Raw genomic sequence first — 18,069 nt, 5'->3', positions numbered from 1 at the left:
GCGGCTTATTAATTAGTCCCTCTGTACACCTTTTGTCTATACAATATATATTTGCAAACTAATTGCGTTCTAGGACTCGAGCAAATTTCGAATTTTTTAAAATTTCATCGATTTGATTTATTTCTAATCTAAGTACATAACAGACTTTAATTTTTTCATAAACTAACAAACAATATCACTTTTTATTCTATCGTCCTTACATTTCTTATTTGTAATAATCTCTTTCTGAGAGACGATAGCGAACATTGAAATTTCACTTACATCATCCCAACCTTATTAATCATAAATTAGTATATTCGTCTTGTGATGCAAATATTTATATCAAAAATTTTGAGCTGAAATTGACTAAACAGTTCAAAAAAATTTTTAGACTTTTGACAACTAAGATTTGCGAGAATTGGTCAGCGGAATCTTACCTTTTTGTTTTCAACAAATAATTATACGAAACTTTGATTTTTTAACTTTTCGATAAAACAAATTTCGGCCCAAGAACGCTCTTTTCCACAAATGCGCAGCTTTCAATACTCTAAAAGAATATAAGATTAGAAAAATAAGCAATTAATACATAATTATTTCAATAAATTTATATATAAATGATAAATGATTACGATGGAGCTTATGGTGGGGAAACAAGGAACTCTGCTGGAGGGAATCCACCGAATTGAGCGAAGAAGAGGAGGAGAATAGAAACAGCTGTTGGTGCTAATGCAACAATAAGTGTCAAAGCGTTGAAACCTCTGATCTTCATGATCTTTAAACCGTCATCTCTTTCAATTGCAACTAAATCGCCGGATGATGAAGATGTTTCTCTTGTAATGACACCAATGACGTTTTCTGAGACTGTATCATCACGTTCAATAAGGGTTTCTGACATGATAATTGCCATTAAACCGTTAAGAGAAAGAATTGAAGCGGAAAGGTAGGAAGCAGCGCAAGCTCTGATGCCAGAAATATATACTGGAAGTAGGAGCTGAAGAACGTAAGGAATCATTGTGGAAATTGCTCCAATGAAATCCAAAAAGATTGGTAAGTTGCTCTGGTTAGCAGCAACGAGGCCAATGATCTGTACAATTGAAAGACCGCATAATATATCAACTGGAGAGGTTGAAATAGCGAATGGGCATTGGAATCCGAGTTTGAGGATTGAAACAATTGAATACAAGGCGCAAATGCAGATGCCTGCTGGCCGAAGGACATCGCATAAGGCGTTTGCAATTGTAGAGTGCTTGGATGTATGGCGGAAGGTAATGAAAATTAAATATGCCGAATAAAGTCTGTAGAAAAGAGCGGACTGATTTGTTGTGAAGCTTGAGAAAGAAGCGAAATATAAAAGAACCAACGGGATCAAAAGCGGTGACTTAATGCAGAAAGCAAGGAAAGGAAGAGATGCATAAGCAAGGATGGCTTGTGGAATGCTAATTGGCAAGCTATATGTGAATGTGAAAATAAGCTTGACAATATTCGGATTACGAGTAATGACAATGTGGTCAATTGTTACATTTGTAACGTTATAATATTCTGCTCTGTTGAAATAGATTGGTTCAGAGAGTTTGTTTGTAATTTTGAACTTTGGTGGAACATATTTTTCTGTTGCGTGCTCACCTTCGGATCTCATGTTATTTCTGATCCAAAATGGCCACGTATCAACATCATCAATAGACGAGTACTGGACAACAAGAGATTCCTCGACAGCAACGGCTGGCATATAGCCACGTGGAATATAAAATGAGTATGTATTTGAGAAGTTGTCGATGTGAGTAATTGGAATACTGTTTGTGGTTGTCGTAGAAAAGTTTGGCATAGCAATGCAGATCAGTAAAAGTAATCCTGTTAAGGCACTCATCATTATAATAAGATATAATGGATGGGTCTTTGTGAAGATTTGGTGCATTTTTGATTTCGATGTGTCACTTTTAATAAATCATATTCCATTAATTTTATTAGGTATATCAAGTTATAATAATTAATGATTAAAGGTTTCACGAGTCAGAATTTAAAGTGTAACCCCCGGCAATTTACCGACTGACTGTTTACCCTTTGCTGATAGAGTCTTAGAACAAATTTGTAGCAATAATGACAAACGCAATTGAGGTATTCCGAAAAGATCTGTAATGTAAAACAACATATTATAGTCTAACTTAGACATTACAAAATAAATATATTGAATTTAAATTGATGAAGTTTTGGTTAAGAAATTATCGAATTAGTTTGGGAGGAACTGATAAGAAAAGGGTTCTGTAGAGTGAAATTAGACTGACTGGAATTTTTTGCCATTTTTACATTTCGTAATCAAGGTCTTGCTTTCAAAATTTGAAAGAATTTCTTTTAAAATTTCTGTAAAATTTACGGTTTGGAAACTTAAATTGTAAAATATCCAAAAATGATTTCATTTTATGTTCGGATACGAGTATATCCTTTCAGGTGGTTCTTCCCGCTTTAACATTTCTTAATGGATTTTTGCTATTAGAAAAATTTTATTTTAGTTCTGTAGAATTTTTCTTCATTTTTTTATTTTCAAAATAAATTTGGAATTAGAAACCAGGGATTTAAGATATTCGAGAACGGACAAATGCATCAACTATACATAAAGATATATTATTACATGGATTAAATGAGAAATCATATGTTTTTGTTCAATTTCATATTATTTTTTCTAGAATTAATCATTGCACTTCATAAAAAGCCATCCAATTCCTATCTAATTATGTGCTCAAGGTATTCTATATCATGTTAAGATTAATTTTCTGATATTTCTCATTTAAAAGCTCAAAATATCTTATATCTATTATGATATCAGAGTTACAAAAAAGAATTGTGGATATTTAATGATAGAAATATAAAAACAGTTTATATTTGCAATTCTACATCTTTTGACATAGAAGATTCCGAAAAATCTGGATCAAAAGTATCATCACTGAGCAACAATGATTCTGTGGATACCATCGAATTATCATTTGTGTAAGATGATAAATCTTTGATATTTTTAGTTAAATATGAAGTCTTCGCGTTATCTCCGAGGTCAGTAGAGAACGTATCATAGTCTGTTTTACGCTTGTACCTCCTATAAATGTAACCTGCAATAATAATTATTAAAATTAAGGAAAGAACAGTAATAATTACTCTTGCAGCTATTGCCACAGAATTGGAAGGTTTGCGATCATCAGATGCGTGCGTGTAAGTGGTCACATTCGTTTCAATTTTTGTTGAAATGAAATTATCAGTAAATTTCTCTGTTTTTGTTGTTGTAAACGTAGTTCCTGACTGTACAAAGGTATCAGTAATTATCATAGTGTGAGTAATTACTTGCGTATCTGTTTCAGTCGGAATAATCGTAATAGTCAGAGAACTTGGAACTTCTGAAGGTTTTGGAGTAATGGAAGACTTAGTTGGCGGCTTGCTATGATCTGTTGTTGGCTCGGATGATGATGTTGTCGTTGGAAAATCTGTAGGAATTGGGGAAGCAGATTTTGTTGGAAAAGGAGTGTAAAAAGTGACAGATACGATAGGAATATTTGTAATATCTGGAAGTTTGGTATTTAACGAAGGAACTGACTTCGGAGTTGGAAGAGGAGAATAAGAGTCAGTTGGAGGTGGAGTATAAGGTGGTGGTTCTTCATAAGGAGACATAGACTCATAAGAAATACTTATTTGACTTGGAAATGAAATATTTGTTGGATCATCTGCATGGGATATTGGTAATTTCGGACATTCTCTATCACAAGTCATAAAAATCAAAACTTCACCGGCAATATCGTATTTTTCCAAAAAACAATCATCAGTTGATCTCCAGAGCGATGCATTACCTGTAAAAAGTATGTCTCCACCAAGCGGATGAATAGAAAGAATACTTGCTGAGTTATTTCCGAAATTACATGAAATTGTAGTTAATTGGAACTTCTGATCGGAATTTCCTAGATTAGCATGCTGTGAATTGAGTGATATTGCTCCTCCACCTACTAATGAACCCTTTAATATCGTATTTTTATGAAGAATTTCTCTTTTTTCTGAATTTATAAAATTATGTAAGAAATCACATCTCGCGAATGAGATTGTAGTTGAATCGACTATAATAGCACCTCCTGAGATGCAAGCACTGTTTCCAAGGAACTTTGAGTCGATTATATCAGCAATTTTATTTCTGACGATATGTGTAGCTCCTGCGTATTCATCACATATATTTTCTTTGAATACTGTATTCGAAATCTGTAAATTTGGTTCATTATCAAATTTTGATTCAGAATTAGAGAGTTCATCTAATTCTGTAAGATACCCTTGACTGTTATAGCATGATGATAGCGCACCAGCAGAATATATTGCATGATTCTGTTCGAAATTGTTTTCTGAAATGTTAATATTGCTACCGATACCTGACAATGCTCCACCTATGTTGTCAATGTTAGATATCCAAGTAGATTTGCTTGAGTATATGTTACTGGATGAGATGTATATTCCTCCTCCAGATCCGAAAGTATATCCTTGACCAAAAGCATAGCAATCATTGAATTGAGTATTATCAACAATTAAAGATGATCTGAAATATGCTCTTCGTGTTCTGTTTCCTGAAATGATACCTAAATTGGAAAATGAAACTTCAATTTCAAGATTTTTTCTGGAATCTACCTCTAATCTTTCATCAAAATCATTTTCATATAAGTCGGGAATGAAAGTAGGAGGTGGAGGAGTGTAGCCGGCTCCAGATACGAAAAAGAGAAGAAACAAAATTTTGAATGCATACCGGAGAATTTAGGGGGTATTATACAAAATTTTAGGGTCTGAAATATCTGCAACTAAAATTTCCTTTCCAAATAAAAGCTCATATAGTGTGCATTTATATTTAAAAGTTAAAAAAGCTCAATGAAAGTTCAAATTTAATTTGGATTACAATTTTCAAATATCTAGAATGAAGAGTATTATAATTGAGTTTTCTTGAGGAAAAACATTATTGATTTTGATCAGTTCAAAGTATTTTTGAACACAATATTAATTTTTTACTTAAAGACCGGCATTTAACATGTTCTGCTCAACAAAGTTCCAGTTAACATGGTTCCAGAAGTTCTTGAAGTACTCAGCCTTTCTGTTCTCGTAGTCGATGTACCAGGCATGCTCCCAAGTGTCGACTGTGAGGAGTGGCTTATGGCCATCCTTGACTGGGTTGAGGGCGTTGGAGTACTGGCCGATCTCGCACTTGCCATCCTTGCTCTTGTAAAGATAGCACCAGCCGGAGCCGAAGACTGTAGAAGCCTTAGCTGTGAATGTCTCCTTGAACTTCTCGACAGACTCGAAGTTAGCAGCAAGGACATCAGCAACCTTTGGTGTAACCGGGATTGTTTCTGGCTGAAGGCACCTCCAGAAGAAGGAGTGGTTGAAGTGCTGGGCAACGTTGTTGAAGAGTGGGCCCTGAGCCTTCTGGATAACTTCCTCAATTGGCTTGCCCTCGAGGCCGGAACCGACAATGAGCTTATTTGCGGTGTCAATGTATGCCTGATGGTGCTTTGTGACGTGGATTTCAACAGCATGTGGTGTCAAGAAGCCTGGAAGGCCCTTCTTGAGGTAGGCGGGATGCTCCATAGAGAACATTTTTTTAAATGAGGTGAACACACTTTATTTTGTTATCTCAAATTTTGTTACACTGATCGACGGTTATTTCAATTCAAAAAATAATTTCCTCTCAACTTAAAATAAAAAATTATCCCCCAAATATTGCATATGAATAAATTTCCAACAAAACATCCATATTGATTTTTTATTTATTTTAAGAAAAAATACGATGGGCGTAGATGATTAACGAATCCGCTTCATCCCTGATATTGAATGTGCAGAGTATTTATTTCGAACGATATCATACAAAGGCGAGTAATTGGTCTTAATTCAATTCATTTGATTGGCATCCAGAGCAGAGAACAGATAACCGCACACATTTTTTAAAAGGAAATTTGATATACACGGCTATTCTCTATGTCAAGCAAGAGAAGAATATCAAAGTTGAAATGAATTTTCTGAAACAGAAGAAAACGAAGTAGAAACAAACTAAAATACAATCATTCTTTAATTACAAAGGATAATATACCAGATACAGATGTAACAGAACGCAAAAACGAAAATTTCCAAGATCATGATGAAATATATTATAGTAATGAAGAAGAAAAGCAATGAAGCATTGATAACGTTGACTAATTTTCAGGAAGAGACAATGAATGCGCTCATTTACTAGGTATTAAAGCATGTGAAGTCGTTGCCAAGCTGCAGATATTGATCAAATCAATGGAGAAGCCGAAATATATGATGTTGTATCCTTAGAATCTAAAAAGTAAGAAGATGGTCTTATGATTGCATACAGTGTTTCAGATCATCAAGCGCAAAAAAGAGAATTTTAACTTTATTCCTCAAAATTTATCCTCTAACATTATTAAACAAATACTTGATGATGCTGAATTCTCATCATATTCATTCGCTGTATATAATCACAAAATAAATCATGCATTTACTGATGCAAGCAAAGAAAATGACATTGTATGCCAATATTTCGTCGAACCTCGTATAACTCTCAACGGATTTTATAAGAATGTAACTTTATAAGATCCATTAGTTGCTTTTTTTTTCAATAAAATCATCCCAAAACAATTTGAAGAGTGTGATCTTCCGAATATACTTCAATTTTTCCCCTAAATATGTTATAAATATCTGTAATAATGCACGCTCACACACTTTCCAAGCTTACAATTTGACATGATATGTGGATATAAGATCCATAAATTCTGTTCAGCTAAACTTGTGAAATTTAATAAAAAAATTTATAAATTTTATTCACAAAACATATTATTTTTATAAATCAGCGAGTTGTCCGCGGTGGAATAAGAAAGCGAATTCTACACGAAGGTTTTCACCCTTCTCTTCGTATACGTGAGGTTCTTCCATTGGATGTTCGTCAATCCACTTTCTGAGAGCCTTAATTTTATCTTTGTATTCATTGTAAATAGTTTTTCCAAGCATTGGATTGTCTTTTTCACTTTCCAATTGATTCGACACGTCATCAATAGAGTGTTCAAACTCAACTCTTGCAACAACTCTTGCTCTATCAGCAGCATCTTCTTCAGAGAAGATCTTTGCCTTTTCTATTGCGTCGTCAATTTCTTCTTGTGGAAGAACCATGTCCAATGTATCAATTTGAATTTGATCCATCGATTTCGTAGACATTTCTTGAGCTGTTACAGTTAAAATCGCGTTTGCATCGATTTCAAATGTCACGTCTATTTGTAGTTGTCCTCTTGCAGCTCTCGGGAGATTGTGCAATTCGAAAATTCCCAAAGGTCTGTTATCTCTTGTCAAAGGTCTTTCTCCTTCGAAAATTTCGATTCTTGCTCCTGCTGCGTCATCGTAAGGTGTTGTATATGTTTTTGTCCTTCTGCAAGGAATCCTTGTGTTCCTTTTGATGATAGGAGACATCAATCCACCTCTTGTTTCAACACCAAGAGTCAATGGATAAACATCTACAACAACGACATCGAAATTCTCTGAAGAAATGATTTCGCCTTGAATTGCTGCTCCATAAGCAACTGCTTCATCAGGATTGATTTCAGTGCAGAGTTTCTTGCCTCCGAAATACTCAGAAACTATTTCTCTCACTCTCGGACTTCGTGTTGATCCGCCAATCATGACAACATCGGAAATGTCTTCTTTTGTAAGATTTGCATCGTCTATGACTCCTTGGATAGTTCTGAGGGTCTTTTGGAGTAGTTCTTCGATGTTGTCGTTGAATTGCTTGCGAGTATATGTTTCTTTGAGGTCTTGGCCTTCGAAAAAGTTCGGAATTTCAATTTCGGTTTCTAATTCGTCCGAAAGTCTGATTTTCGCGGCTTCACAGCTCTTTTTTAGCCTTGCAAGGGCAATAGGATCTCTTGAACAATCAGATCCAGTAGCATTCATGAATCTAGTGATCATTTGTTGGACACACATCTCATCAAAGTCTTCTCCGCCAAGATGAGTGTCGCCACCTGTAGCAACGACTTGGAAGTAGTCTTTATCGAGTGTTAGTAATGAAACATCGAATGTTCCACCACCAAGATCGTAAACAATTACGTATTTTTCATCTTCTTTGTTAAGACCGTATGCAAGAGCTGCTGCTGTTGGCTCTGAGATAATACGATCGACCTTTAAACCTGCGATTTGACCAGCTGTTATTGTTGCTTTACGTTGATCTTCATTAAAGTAAGCGGGAACAGTAATAACAGCTTCATGAATTGTTTCATTGAGATAGAGTTCTGCTTGTTGCTTGAGTTTCTTGAGGACAAGGGCTGAGATTTCTTCAGGTGAAATGAGGGTATCTTCTTCTTCTGTTGATATCTTGATATATGGTCTTTCATCACGCTCAACTATTGTGAATGGAACTCTGTGCATCTCTTGTTGAACAATAGGATCAGAGAATTTCCTTCCAATTAGACGCTTAACAGCGAAAACTGTTGTTTCAGGACTGATAGTTCCAAGACGTACCGCAGAATCACCAACGACACGACTTCCATTGTAATAAGAAACTACAGAAGGAGTGATCTTTTTATTAATTTCATTTGGAATGATTTCAACTTCACCGTTTTTATAGATGCCGACAACAGAAAACGTTGTTCCTAAATCAATACCTATAACACGTGATTGAATTGATAATGAAAATAAAGTGAAAAACATCGAAATTTAGCTGGGACGATAGAAAAATTATTTTTTGTCACTTTCCAATATTGTCACTTTTATTTTAGAATTCGTCACTTTTATAATTATGGATTTTGTCACTTTTCCTAAAAATGAATTTTGTACTCAGCCATGCAGAGGACTTTTTTGTTAGATTAGAAGCTGATGGATACATTGATGGCAAAATTGTAGTAAAAGATAACGAAACAGATCAGAAATATAGCTTATATAAGCACACAGAATCAGTTTACGCGTTATCAATCACAATGTATGATATATATCCAGTTATTTTCTCTGCAGGATATGACAAATTGGTGTGCATCTGGAAATTCGGTAAATCAGGCTGGAAATGTGTCTTTACTCTTCAAACTGAAAAACCTATTATTAATATGGCAACAAGTCATAGAAAAGAGCTTGCATTAGTATTCAAAGATGGAACTATATCGACATATACATTTACTGATACATCAATCGCTTTCAAACAAACATATAACATTTCTAACGCAACAGCTGTTACATACCATCCAATGGAATGCAATTTAATTTGTTCCACAAAGGATGGCAAGATAATTGATCTCGATAAAAACTCTACAACTCAGATTTCTACAGCAAAAATTAATTTCATTGCTTTTGGAGATAGTAGCCTCGCTGCAATTTGCGATGATTCAACTGTTAAGGTTGTTGCTGATAGTGTCGTTCAAAATATCCCAATAACTCTGAATGAAAAGCCAACACGTCTTAAATGGACTCCAATGACAAATCAGTTAGCTGTTTACGGCAAGAACTCTTCAGAAGTTTGGAATACTGTTGATGGAAGCACCTGGAGACGTGTAAATAATAAAATTATTTAAATGTTTATTTGAAATAGAGGAATAAATATGTTATCTTATTATAGAATACTTTACTCATTATTGATTTTTCTTAAATCGTTGATAACAACTAAGATTTTTTTTTGAAAATTTTTAAAATTATCCATAACATTCCTTTTAATAGCGAGAAACTAAGAACTTAGGATATGTACTTTCTAAGTATGCATGGGATTTGATCATTTATCATAATTACAATTTATATCAAGTTCGTTTTTTTATAATTTACAAAACTATTGCAAGAAAAATCTTCCAATAACCATAATAACCCTAATCATACATGCGATGATTGAGGTTAATCGGAACATTTTGGATGTAAAAAAAAGCTAAAGGAAATAGAAAGTATCCAAAGTAATATATCAATTTACAAACAAAATAATGTAGGTTAGTTCGGGAAAATCACAAAAACGCATCTTGTAATGTATTTTCTACAAACTGGGCATTGTTTTGGAATCGGTAATGCCTTAAAACATTCATAGCACATGCATGCATGCGAACAAGGATAAGTGATTAGATTTATCTTGTTGGTCAGGCAAACTTTACACGTTAAATCACCAAAATCTTCAGTTTGAGGCAAAGGCGGTAGCTTTATAGGATGTAATTTCCTAGGCCTCATATTTGGTTCACCATCTGAAGAGTCATCGGCCGTAAGGTCGATAACATCTTGAGACATTTCCAAAATTTTAATTGACAAATTTTTTTTCTTGGTATTCCCCCCTTTTTAATTTATTTAAAAATGTTTCATAGAAGAAAACTTGATGATGAAGAGAGTCTTCTTGGTCCAAGACCATTAAGACCTGATATCAGAACCGGCGATATTCCAAAATCGCAGGTTCAGCGTCCGAAAATTCCCTGGCCTGCAATAAAGTCAATTGTCGTAGCAATCATTTTAATTCTTATCGGTATTTCTTGCGCTACAATGTTCTTACTTTCATTTGGCCCATTTTATGCACAATTTAGCTCAAATAGAATTGTCTTATTTATCATATCTTTTCTTACAATCAATGCCGGTACTTGGACTTTACGTATTGCATATAAGTGCTACTATATGATCGATAATTATAGATGGCCAATGCTTTTCTTATAATTTTTCATTATTTTTCCAAGGAAAGTGACCAGTCGAGAAGTATTCTTTATGAATACATCAATTATACATAGATAGTAATATTTTTGGTCTTTGAAATTACTTATTTTTAATTTCAAAATATATTTTCTTGTTTCATTCATTTTTAGACTCAAACGCAACTACCAAAGCAAAATAAACTTGTTTTGTTATACTTACATACCTCCAAATGATTTTATTTTTCATATATTTTTTATAATTCAAACAAAGATATATAATAGTAATGTATTTTGATATAAAACATCGTCAAATATTATAATATTATTTTAATCTTTAGAACAAAAAAATATTTAAATCATAGGAACTTGATTTCCAGGAAAATCATATTTCCAATAACAAACAAGGCCATTTGCATCACATGTAGCGAATTCATGTGCAGATGGCGAGTGGGCAACAGCAAAAACTGTATTTTGGTGATATTTAATTTCAGCAATCTTCGGATTCTGCTTGTTCTTGTAATCCCACATTATAATGCTCTCATCCTTTGATCCCGAAATAAATATAGGGTCATTTGGAGCAAATGTACCCGAAATGATAACTTTTTGATGGCCTTGGAGGCTGTTCATAGGATCAATATTATCTGTGATCCTGATAATCTTAATTGCTGTGTTCATAAGTGTCGCAATTAATCCTTCATTTTTATCCAAATAAATTCCCATCAATTTATCACTGTGAGTCTGGAAAATCATTTTAGATACTAAGCTTGGATATTCTACTATTGAAATGGCCCCAATTACATATGAAATGTACAAGGTTTTTCCATCGTTGTCTTCGCAAACACCTGTAATGGGATGAGGCTTCTTAGAGTCAATTTGATTCGATAGGGATGATATTACTTCGAAGTTCGGATAGCTGTAGCTGTAAATATATCCATCTTGGCCAGAACTGATCATATACTTGCCATCTCTAGTAAATAATAATGATGAAACGTCTTTTGTATGCATACGGAGTTTCTTTTTAACATCTCCTGTATTGGCATCAAAGATTGCGATGTAATTATCGTTATAACTAACTGCAATCATCTGATCATCTCTTGAAAATGCAATACAGCGAGAATCACCTCTAATAGGCTCATCTTGAGGTAAAGGAAATGTTTTAACAACGACTTTTTCCGGAATATCAATTAAAAGTACGTTTTCTGATGCAATAAAAGCCAAGAATTCTCCAGAATTACTAATGGCTAGGCATGTAATTTTTGAATCGTGTTGATAATTAAAATCTAATGTAATGCAATTTTGATATTGAGGATAAGGGGTTAAAATTGTGGGTTCAGCTGGGCTTCCACCATTTTTAGTTGAATCAGCTTTATCACTATCCGGCTTTTTAGGGTTGATTAACGAAAAGTTAGGTGAGCTGTTATCAATTTGGTTAACAAATGTATTTGCGTTCTTATATGCATTGTGGAGAAGTTCATAATCTTTCTTATACTGATTCAAATGAATTTGGGCTAAATCTTTCATACCCTGTAATCTTTCTACTTCTTGTTGGAGCTTACTGATTGCAGCAACAAAGTTTTCAACTTGTTCAAGCATCTTTTCGGCTTGTATTGTAGCTTTTGATGGCCCAAGATCTGATGTAATTGTTGTTTTCATGTTCTTTTTCAATTTTTGCTCAGAAAACAGATCAACAAGATTTGACAAGTTTACATTTCAAAATAGGAAGCCAAAAACATCTGAACCTGTAATTTTAAATTATTATTTCCGTTTTTGGAACTTTTTGTAAATTCTGACATCTTTGCCGACCCGGTAAAAGCCTCTAGTTTAAGTCTATTTAAATAAAGCATTAAAGTAGGAATCATTCAAAACGCAAATTGATTTAATTATTAGCTGATCTATGAGTTTTCATAAATTATTTTTGTGATTTTCTTGATTTGTCAAATAAAAAACAGCGTATACTTAATTTCATAAACATAACAAACAAAAAATTTTTATTATTATTCATTATCATGGAAATTTCCGTATTTTGACAAAACTTGGTTGACCATTTCTTGCGGAACGTATTGTGAAACTAACATTAACTCATCGAGAGGTAATTCATTTGGTTCTCTTCTTCCTTGTAAGAAGAACTCTTTCTTCCTTCTTCTTCCTTTTCCTCTTCTTTCATTTCTTTCATTGTTCTTTTTATTTGGAGCCAAAACAGCACTCCATTGACCTCTTCCGTTATCTTTATACATGATTTCAACACCTGTAGAAGACAAACCAAGTGTTCCCATCCAATCCAAATCAACCAATTGAACAGCAATGCTTGGAGGAAGTGTACTTGGATCGATCTTTTCCGTTGGTTGATGCGATAAAACGCTTTTTTCACTTTCTTTGATATCAGCAAGAGCTCTTTCTACTTCTTCAATCAAGATGTGTGCGTTCTCAGTGTTCTCGGAGAAGATCTCGAACACTTCTTCCGCAGCGTTGTGGACATTCTGGCTCGTCGTGTATCTGATTAAAACTGACTGAGTTTTATCATAAAACTGGTTGTTGACGGAATATTCTGGAGCTTTCAAACCAACGAAAGCTGGTTTTCTTCTCATCATTGCAGATCTCCTGTACAACCTCTTGAGCTCTGTTGTTCCTTCAGGAGATGTAGCAATGACATCGACAATTTGTCTGACAATTCTTCGAAGAGCTTTCGAATTAAAGTCACTTTTAAGAGATGAACTCTTACTCAACAAAGAAGAAGTTGTTATCGAAGAGCCCGTAGCACTGGATTTGCTATAACTGTGCAATGACAATGCATCGCTCTTGATGACAATTGGTTTCTTGATTGGAACAGTTGTCAACAATTTTTGTGTCACTTTTTGTTGAGGAGCAATTGATTTTTGTTCAATTGAAGACATCAAATCTGAATGTTCAAGAGGTGGTTTCTTAGGATAAGATTTATATCCTAAACCATGTTGTATCTTTGGACCTTGTTTCTTTGGCTTTGATTCATTAGGATCATCAATTCTGACGAAACCACTGAAATCAGGGAATTCTTCGATTGGTTCTTTTTGATTGTTGTTTTGTATCATTGGTTTTCTCTTTCTCGGCTCAGTTTTTTCGGGTTGGACAGGCTTTTCAACATTGTTTATGTATTCAACGTTGTTCTTTTCAGGAGGGAAAGGAGGTAGAGGCTTTTTCGTTGCAATCTTTGGTACAATTTGTGTTTGTCCTTGGTTGTAAATGACTTTGTTCAACATGTTTCCTTCGTGGATGATTTTCTCCATAGAATTCGTCATGTTATCTTGTTTCTGGTCAACAATGATCTTCTTCTCTTTCTTTGGTTTCGGCATTCTCTTTGCAAACACCTTTGGTTGATATCCTGCAGGTGCTTCAGGTGGTTCGTACAATTTCTTTCTTTGTTTCTCTTGTTTCGGTTTAGAAATTGTCATCTTCGTTGGCTTCATGTCTTCATCTGTTGCATCAGGATCAATTTCGACGAGGTTCTCGAGATCAATGTGTTTCACAGACTTCTCAACGAATTGGAACACGACTTTGTTGAGTTTGTCGAAGTCCATTGATTTCTTTGGTTCTGGAGGAGTTTCTTCTTTTCTTTTATGTCTTCTTCTTGATCTTCTGCTGCGATGCGTTGCAGGTGTATCTTTCTCACTGGATTTAGTACTAAGTTTAGAACTAGATGCACGAGAATGATGTGTAGAAACACGTGAATGCGTTGATGATCTGTCATCTTTGACACTTTTCTCTTTTCTTCTCTTTTTTTTGATGTGATGAGAAGGAGTTGTTGCAGTAGAAACTGTTGATTTCGTTTCATTATCAGTAGAAGCAGGTGCTTCTTGTTGTTCTGGTTTTGGTTCATTGATTGGTTCGCTTTCTCCTGTATGAGATGATTCAATTGTTGACAAAACTTCAGATTTATTGACACTTTCTGTTTCATCTTCGTAGTAGTATTCGTAAGAATAATCACTTTCAAGTTCTTCTTCTTCAACATTTGATTCTTCTTCGTAATAAGAATATGAGTATTCGCTTTCTTCCTTCTTTTCTTCCTCTTTCTTCTCTTCTTCTTCCTTTGCTTTCTCTTCTTCTTTTTGTGACTCTGAATCTGATTCTTTTTGATCTTCTTCCTCTTCAACTTTCGCTGTTTTATTGTCTGATTCAAGTTGTATGACGTGTTGGTGCTCTCTGAATAATCTTTCGTCATCATCATCGCTTGAATCGGGTTCGGCAGATTTGACACTTTTTGTCATTGAACCACGACTTCCAATTGTCATTCTTGTGACTGATTTCTTTGGTGGAGGACTCTTGTATTTCTTGGATGTGTATGATATTGATGTCTGTCCAGCATCAATTGAATCAGTCGACTTGAATTTGCTTTGTTGACGTGCAATCAAGCCTTTCTTTGAAGCGACACTTTTCTTATCGTTTACTTCTTCTTCCTCTTCTTTTTCATCATCAGATCCAGAAAGAAAATGTTCTTTACGATAAGCATTTGTTAGATTAGAGATTGGCATCTTGTATTTGTTTGTGTCAACAGCAGCTTTCATGATAGGAGCGTTGTATTCCGCCTTTTCAATCAATATCCTTCTGACGTTGTCGAGATTTGCGTCTTGAAGTGCTATTGGATCAGAAAACAAGATGTCAACAAATTGTTTGTATTTCGTGGACATGTCAGGATCAATGTTTAGCTCTTCAAAACTCTGATTTCTCGTGATTGAAGAAGAGAAAATATGGTCCAAGCTTTGATGAACAGTTTTCTTTTCTTCATCATCCAAATTAAGTTTCTCAATTGCATCTACTTTGCTTTCTTCTTCGTAATAATCTTCTTCTTCAGTTTCGTTTTCTTCAACAATTTCGCCAAAACCGTCCAAGTTCAAAATGTGTTTCTTCTTGAATGGATTTGTTTCTCCTTCTTCATCATTCTCTTCAATGATGTCTGTCTCTCCGCTTGTAACACTCAGCTGGCTGTTAAATGAACTACTTGACAAACTAAGACGACTTGAAAAAACTAACAATTGTCTTGTAAAATCCAAATTTGACACTCCAAGATTTTCTTTCAATCCGACAACGGATTGGACATTAATCATTGGCAGTAAGTCCTCTTCTTCGTCTTCTTCGTAGTTCATGTTAACATTGAACTTGTTCTTGATGGCGTGATTGATAACCCTCGCTCTTCTTCCGACTCTCGGAACAGCAGAAAAAAGTTTTTTGTTGTATGTTTTCATGGAAACATTTTCAACTTTGTTCGCTGTGAAAGAATCGACCGTGACTTGTGTCTTGGCGCCAATACCGACATTGTCAGTATTAGTCTTTCCCTTGAAGTTGTTAAACTGAGGGATAATCGGTTGGAATTCCAATCTTTTCAGCTTCTGATGATATTCAGTTCTCGAATTCACAATTGTTGGCTTCAAAGATTGTATTCTCGAATGGCAACCTTTGATCAAAGAGAAGTTTGGATCATTTGCAAGTCCTTCCCTTTGAGAAATGGCTGTCAATTGGATCAATGGCTTCATGTTCGCTGTCAAATCATTTGTCAATTTTTTAATTTGGTCGAATTGACAAAGATTCGATGAAGCCTTGAAATTCGGGTTTTCTTTCGAGTACAACTCAGCGGATTCGTGTGCTGCATGTGCTTTGATGATCAAGTTATCTCTGGCTAAAACGCATCTTCTATTATTAAATGCGTTTTTGGAGTTTTCTTGAATCGCTTTTTTCAAAGCAACCATTCCTGCAGCAGATGCGAAATTGCATTGTTGTAAGAAATAGAAAGCCCTGTGGAAAGAGTTTTTGAACCTTTCCGCTTCTGTTTGAGGACAAAATTCACTTTTCCGCTTCATGTGGTTGATGATTGCGACTCTTATGAATAAACTTGGATTGTATTTCGTCTGCAACCATGCTTTGAAGAAGAATTCACGAGAATCAACTCTGTTCTTCGCTGTGGAAATGTTTCTTTGTGCGGCATTCGCTTTTTTGTCGTTCAACAACAAGAAAATGTTCCTTTCCGTGCCATTTGATTTCATAACACGTTCGTAAAGCAACAAACTCTCTTGCTTGAAGACATCAGCGGTGAAATTCTGTGGTGTTAAGTAAGGAGGTCCTTTCTTACGAAATGCGGCAAGTGCTTTCTTCTTTGTAACATCGTATTCGGTTGTTTTGATGTTTTGGAAGAGAAATCTGTGCCAATTTCGACGACGGCGGACGTAAGCGCTCCATCCTGCAAATGCACTGCTTAGGGCTGCTTCGTAATCATTCTTCATAAGGTTGAAAACGAAAGAAAGGCCTAAACTCGGTTTTGCTTGTAATTTGCAGTAAATGTAAGCTCTTGTAATGCCGCAAGCCCTGATATTAGCGAGGAACATGGCTATTGTACGGCGTTTGAGGTATAGTTCGTGCCTGGCCTGCATGATTTTGAGTAATTTTCTGAGATTTGAATTTGTCGCAGCCAAAGTTCGCCATCTTTGAATAATATTGTGCTCTAAAATCAATCTCTGTGTATGTTGAAGGATTGTGCGTGCCCATGCTTGGTAAGTTAATCGCATTATCTGTTTTAGACGGAAATTATCTGATGCAATCAAATCTTGCTGTAATTGGTGCTTTTCACGCATATGTGTTGATAATGCTTGTAATGCATTACGTCCAATAAAGTCTTTTCGCTTCTGATCTGCCTTTTGAATCTTTCCAAATTTTGCTTCTCTGTGTTTCATGTAATTATTCCATTCCGGGAATACATATTTAACTTTAATTTTACCATGAGCTCTGTTTTGTGCCCATCCACGCCATAATCCGAACGCTATAAATTGGACATTTGAATGGAATCTTCTGTATCTTTGGAAATCAAATGGATTTAATAGCTCTTTTCGAGATTTTTCCTTTGAAAGAGCAATCCTCCACTCCATTAATACATCTCTCATTAATTTTGCGTAAAAAAATTTGACAAATGAAACTAAATTTTGTTCATTAATCTCACGAGGAATGTATGTTTGCCCTGTAATACGAAATGTTAACTCAGATACTGATTTATAATTACGAGGGAAGCTATTTCTCGAATTAAATTCTTGTACAAGCTGTTTATAAGCACCTGAACGACGTTGTTGGGAACCCATGTTCGTATTTAAGTATAAAACGTTGAAATATGCTCGTGTTAGATTTCGTTTAGCCTTTATTAATGATTCATAAATGTTTCGATACTTTTTATGTATTACATACATACGAAAAGTCTTTTGGATCTTAGTTGCAGCAGCATTTTGTAATGCTTCAACACCTTTATTTGCTAATTGGTACTGTAACCTTGAATATTTATCTGATGAAGCGTTTTCATCAAGTAATGATTGCACCATTAATGAAGTGCCGCCATGAACATCTTCTGCTTCATCTAAGTACTGATCAAGTTCCGACCGGTTTTGAGCATTATCACCGGAATTGTTCATGATCAAGTTACTTGACAAAAAAACGAACTTATTTTTTAGCAAAAGTGACA

The 18,069-nt window shown here is 34.8% G+C and overlaps 9 protein-coding genes across 9 annotated transcripts; 2 read left to right on the top strand and 7 right to left on the bottom strand.

Annotated features, from left to right (window-relative positions):
* Positions 1–197: 197 nt before the first annotated feature.
* Positions 198–2,219, bottom strand: TVAGG3_0929290 (uncharacterized protein; the record flags this gene model as incomplete). Its single annotated transcript, XM_001307772.2, has 1 exon — positions 617–1,846. One exon carries the CDS (start codon positions 1,844–1,846, stop codon positions 617–619), a length of 1,230 nt encoding a protein of 409 aa, XP_001307773.2.
* A 602-nt stretch (positions 2,220–2,821) lies between these two features.
* Positions 2,822–4,708, bottom strand: TVAGG3_0929280 (uncharacterized protein; the record flags this gene model as incomplete). Its single annotated transcript, XM_001307773.1, has 1 exon — positions 2,848–3,726. One exon carries the CDS (start codon positions 3,724–3,726, stop codon positions 2,848–2,850), a length of 879 nt encoding a protein of 292 aa, XP_001307774.1.
* A 238-nt stretch (positions 4,709–4,946) lies between these two features.
* Positions 4,947–5,583, bottom strand: TVAGG3_0929270 (superoxide dismutase [Fe]; the record flags this gene model as incomplete). The annotated part of the gene is made up of 1 exon (XM_001307774.2): positions 4,993–5,577. One exon carries the CDS (start codon positions 5,575–5,577, stop codon positions 4,993–4,995), a length of 585 nt encoding a protein of 194 aa, XP_001307775.1.
* A 1,239-nt stretch (positions 5,584–6,822) lies between these two features.
* On the bottom strand, positions 6,823–8,685 carry TVAGG3_0929260 (ATP binding; the record flags this gene model as incomplete). The annotated part of the gene is made up of 1 exon (XM_001307775.1): positions 6,823–8,676. One exon carries the CDS (start codon positions 8,674–8,676, stop codon positions 6,823–6,825), a length of 1,854 nt encoding a protein of 617 aa, XP_001307776.1.
* A 104-nt stretch (positions 8,686–8,789) lies between these two features.
* On the top strand, positions 8,790–9,527 carry TVAGG3_0929250 (WD40 repeat-like family; the record flags this gene model as incomplete). The annotated part of the gene is made up of 1 exon (XM_001307776.1): positions 8,790–9,527. One exon carries the CDS (start codon positions 8,790–8,792, stop codon positions 9,525–9,527), a length of 738 nt encoding a protein of 245 aa, XP_001307777.1.
* Positions 9,528–9,893: 366 nt separating this feature from the next.
* On the bottom strand, positions 9,894–10,248 carry TVAGG3_0929240 (mitochondrial ubiquitin ligase activator of NFKB 1 family; the record flags this gene model as incomplete). Its single annotated transcript, XM_001307777.1, has 1 exon — positions 9,928–10,215. One exon carries the CDS (start codon positions 10,213–10,215, stop codon positions 9,928–9,930), a length of 288 nt encoding a protein of 95 aa, XP_001307778.1.
* Positions 10,249–10,278: 30 nt separating this feature from the next.
* Positions 10,279–10,629, top strand: TVAGG3_0929230 (uncharacterized protein; the record flags this gene model as incomplete). Its single annotated transcript, XM_001307778.1, has 1 exon — positions 10,279–10,629. The coding sequence occupies one exon, from the start codon at positions 10,279–10,281 to the stop codon at positions 10,627–10,629; it is 351 nt and encodes a 116-aa protein (XP_001307779.1).
* A 326-nt stretch (positions 10,630–10,955) lies between these two features.
* On the bottom strand, positions 10,956–12,257 carry TVAGG3_0929220 (WD repeat-containing protein family; the record flags this gene model as incomplete). The annotated part of the gene is made up of 1 exon (XM_001307779.1): positions 10,956–12,257. The coding sequence occupies one exon, from the start codon at positions 12,255–12,257 to the stop codon at positions 10,956–10,958; it is 1,302 nt and encodes a 433-aa protein (XP_001307780.1).
* A 341-nt stretch (positions 12,258–12,598) lies between these two features.
* On the bottom strand, positions 12,599–18,036 carry TVAGG3_0929210 (calmodulin-binding motif IQ-containing protein; the record flags this gene model as incomplete). The annotated part of the gene is made up of 1 exon (XM_001307780.1): positions 12,599–18,019. The coding sequence occupies one exon, from the start codon at positions 18,017–18,019 to the stop codon at positions 12,599–12,601; it is 5,421 nt and encodes a 1,806-aa protein (XP_001307781.1).
* Between the last annotated feature and the right edge of the window lie 33 nt (positions 18,037–18,069).

Source organism: Trichomonas vaginalis, chromosome I (genome assembly GCF_026262505.1).
Source record: "Trichomonas vaginalis G3 chromosome I, whole genome shotgun sequence".
NCBI classification, from domain to species: domain Eukaryota; phylum Parabasalia; order Trichomonadida; family Trichomonadidae; genus Trichomonas; species Trichomonas vaginalis.
This window is presented reverse-complemented; position numbering and strand designations above follow the sequence as displayed.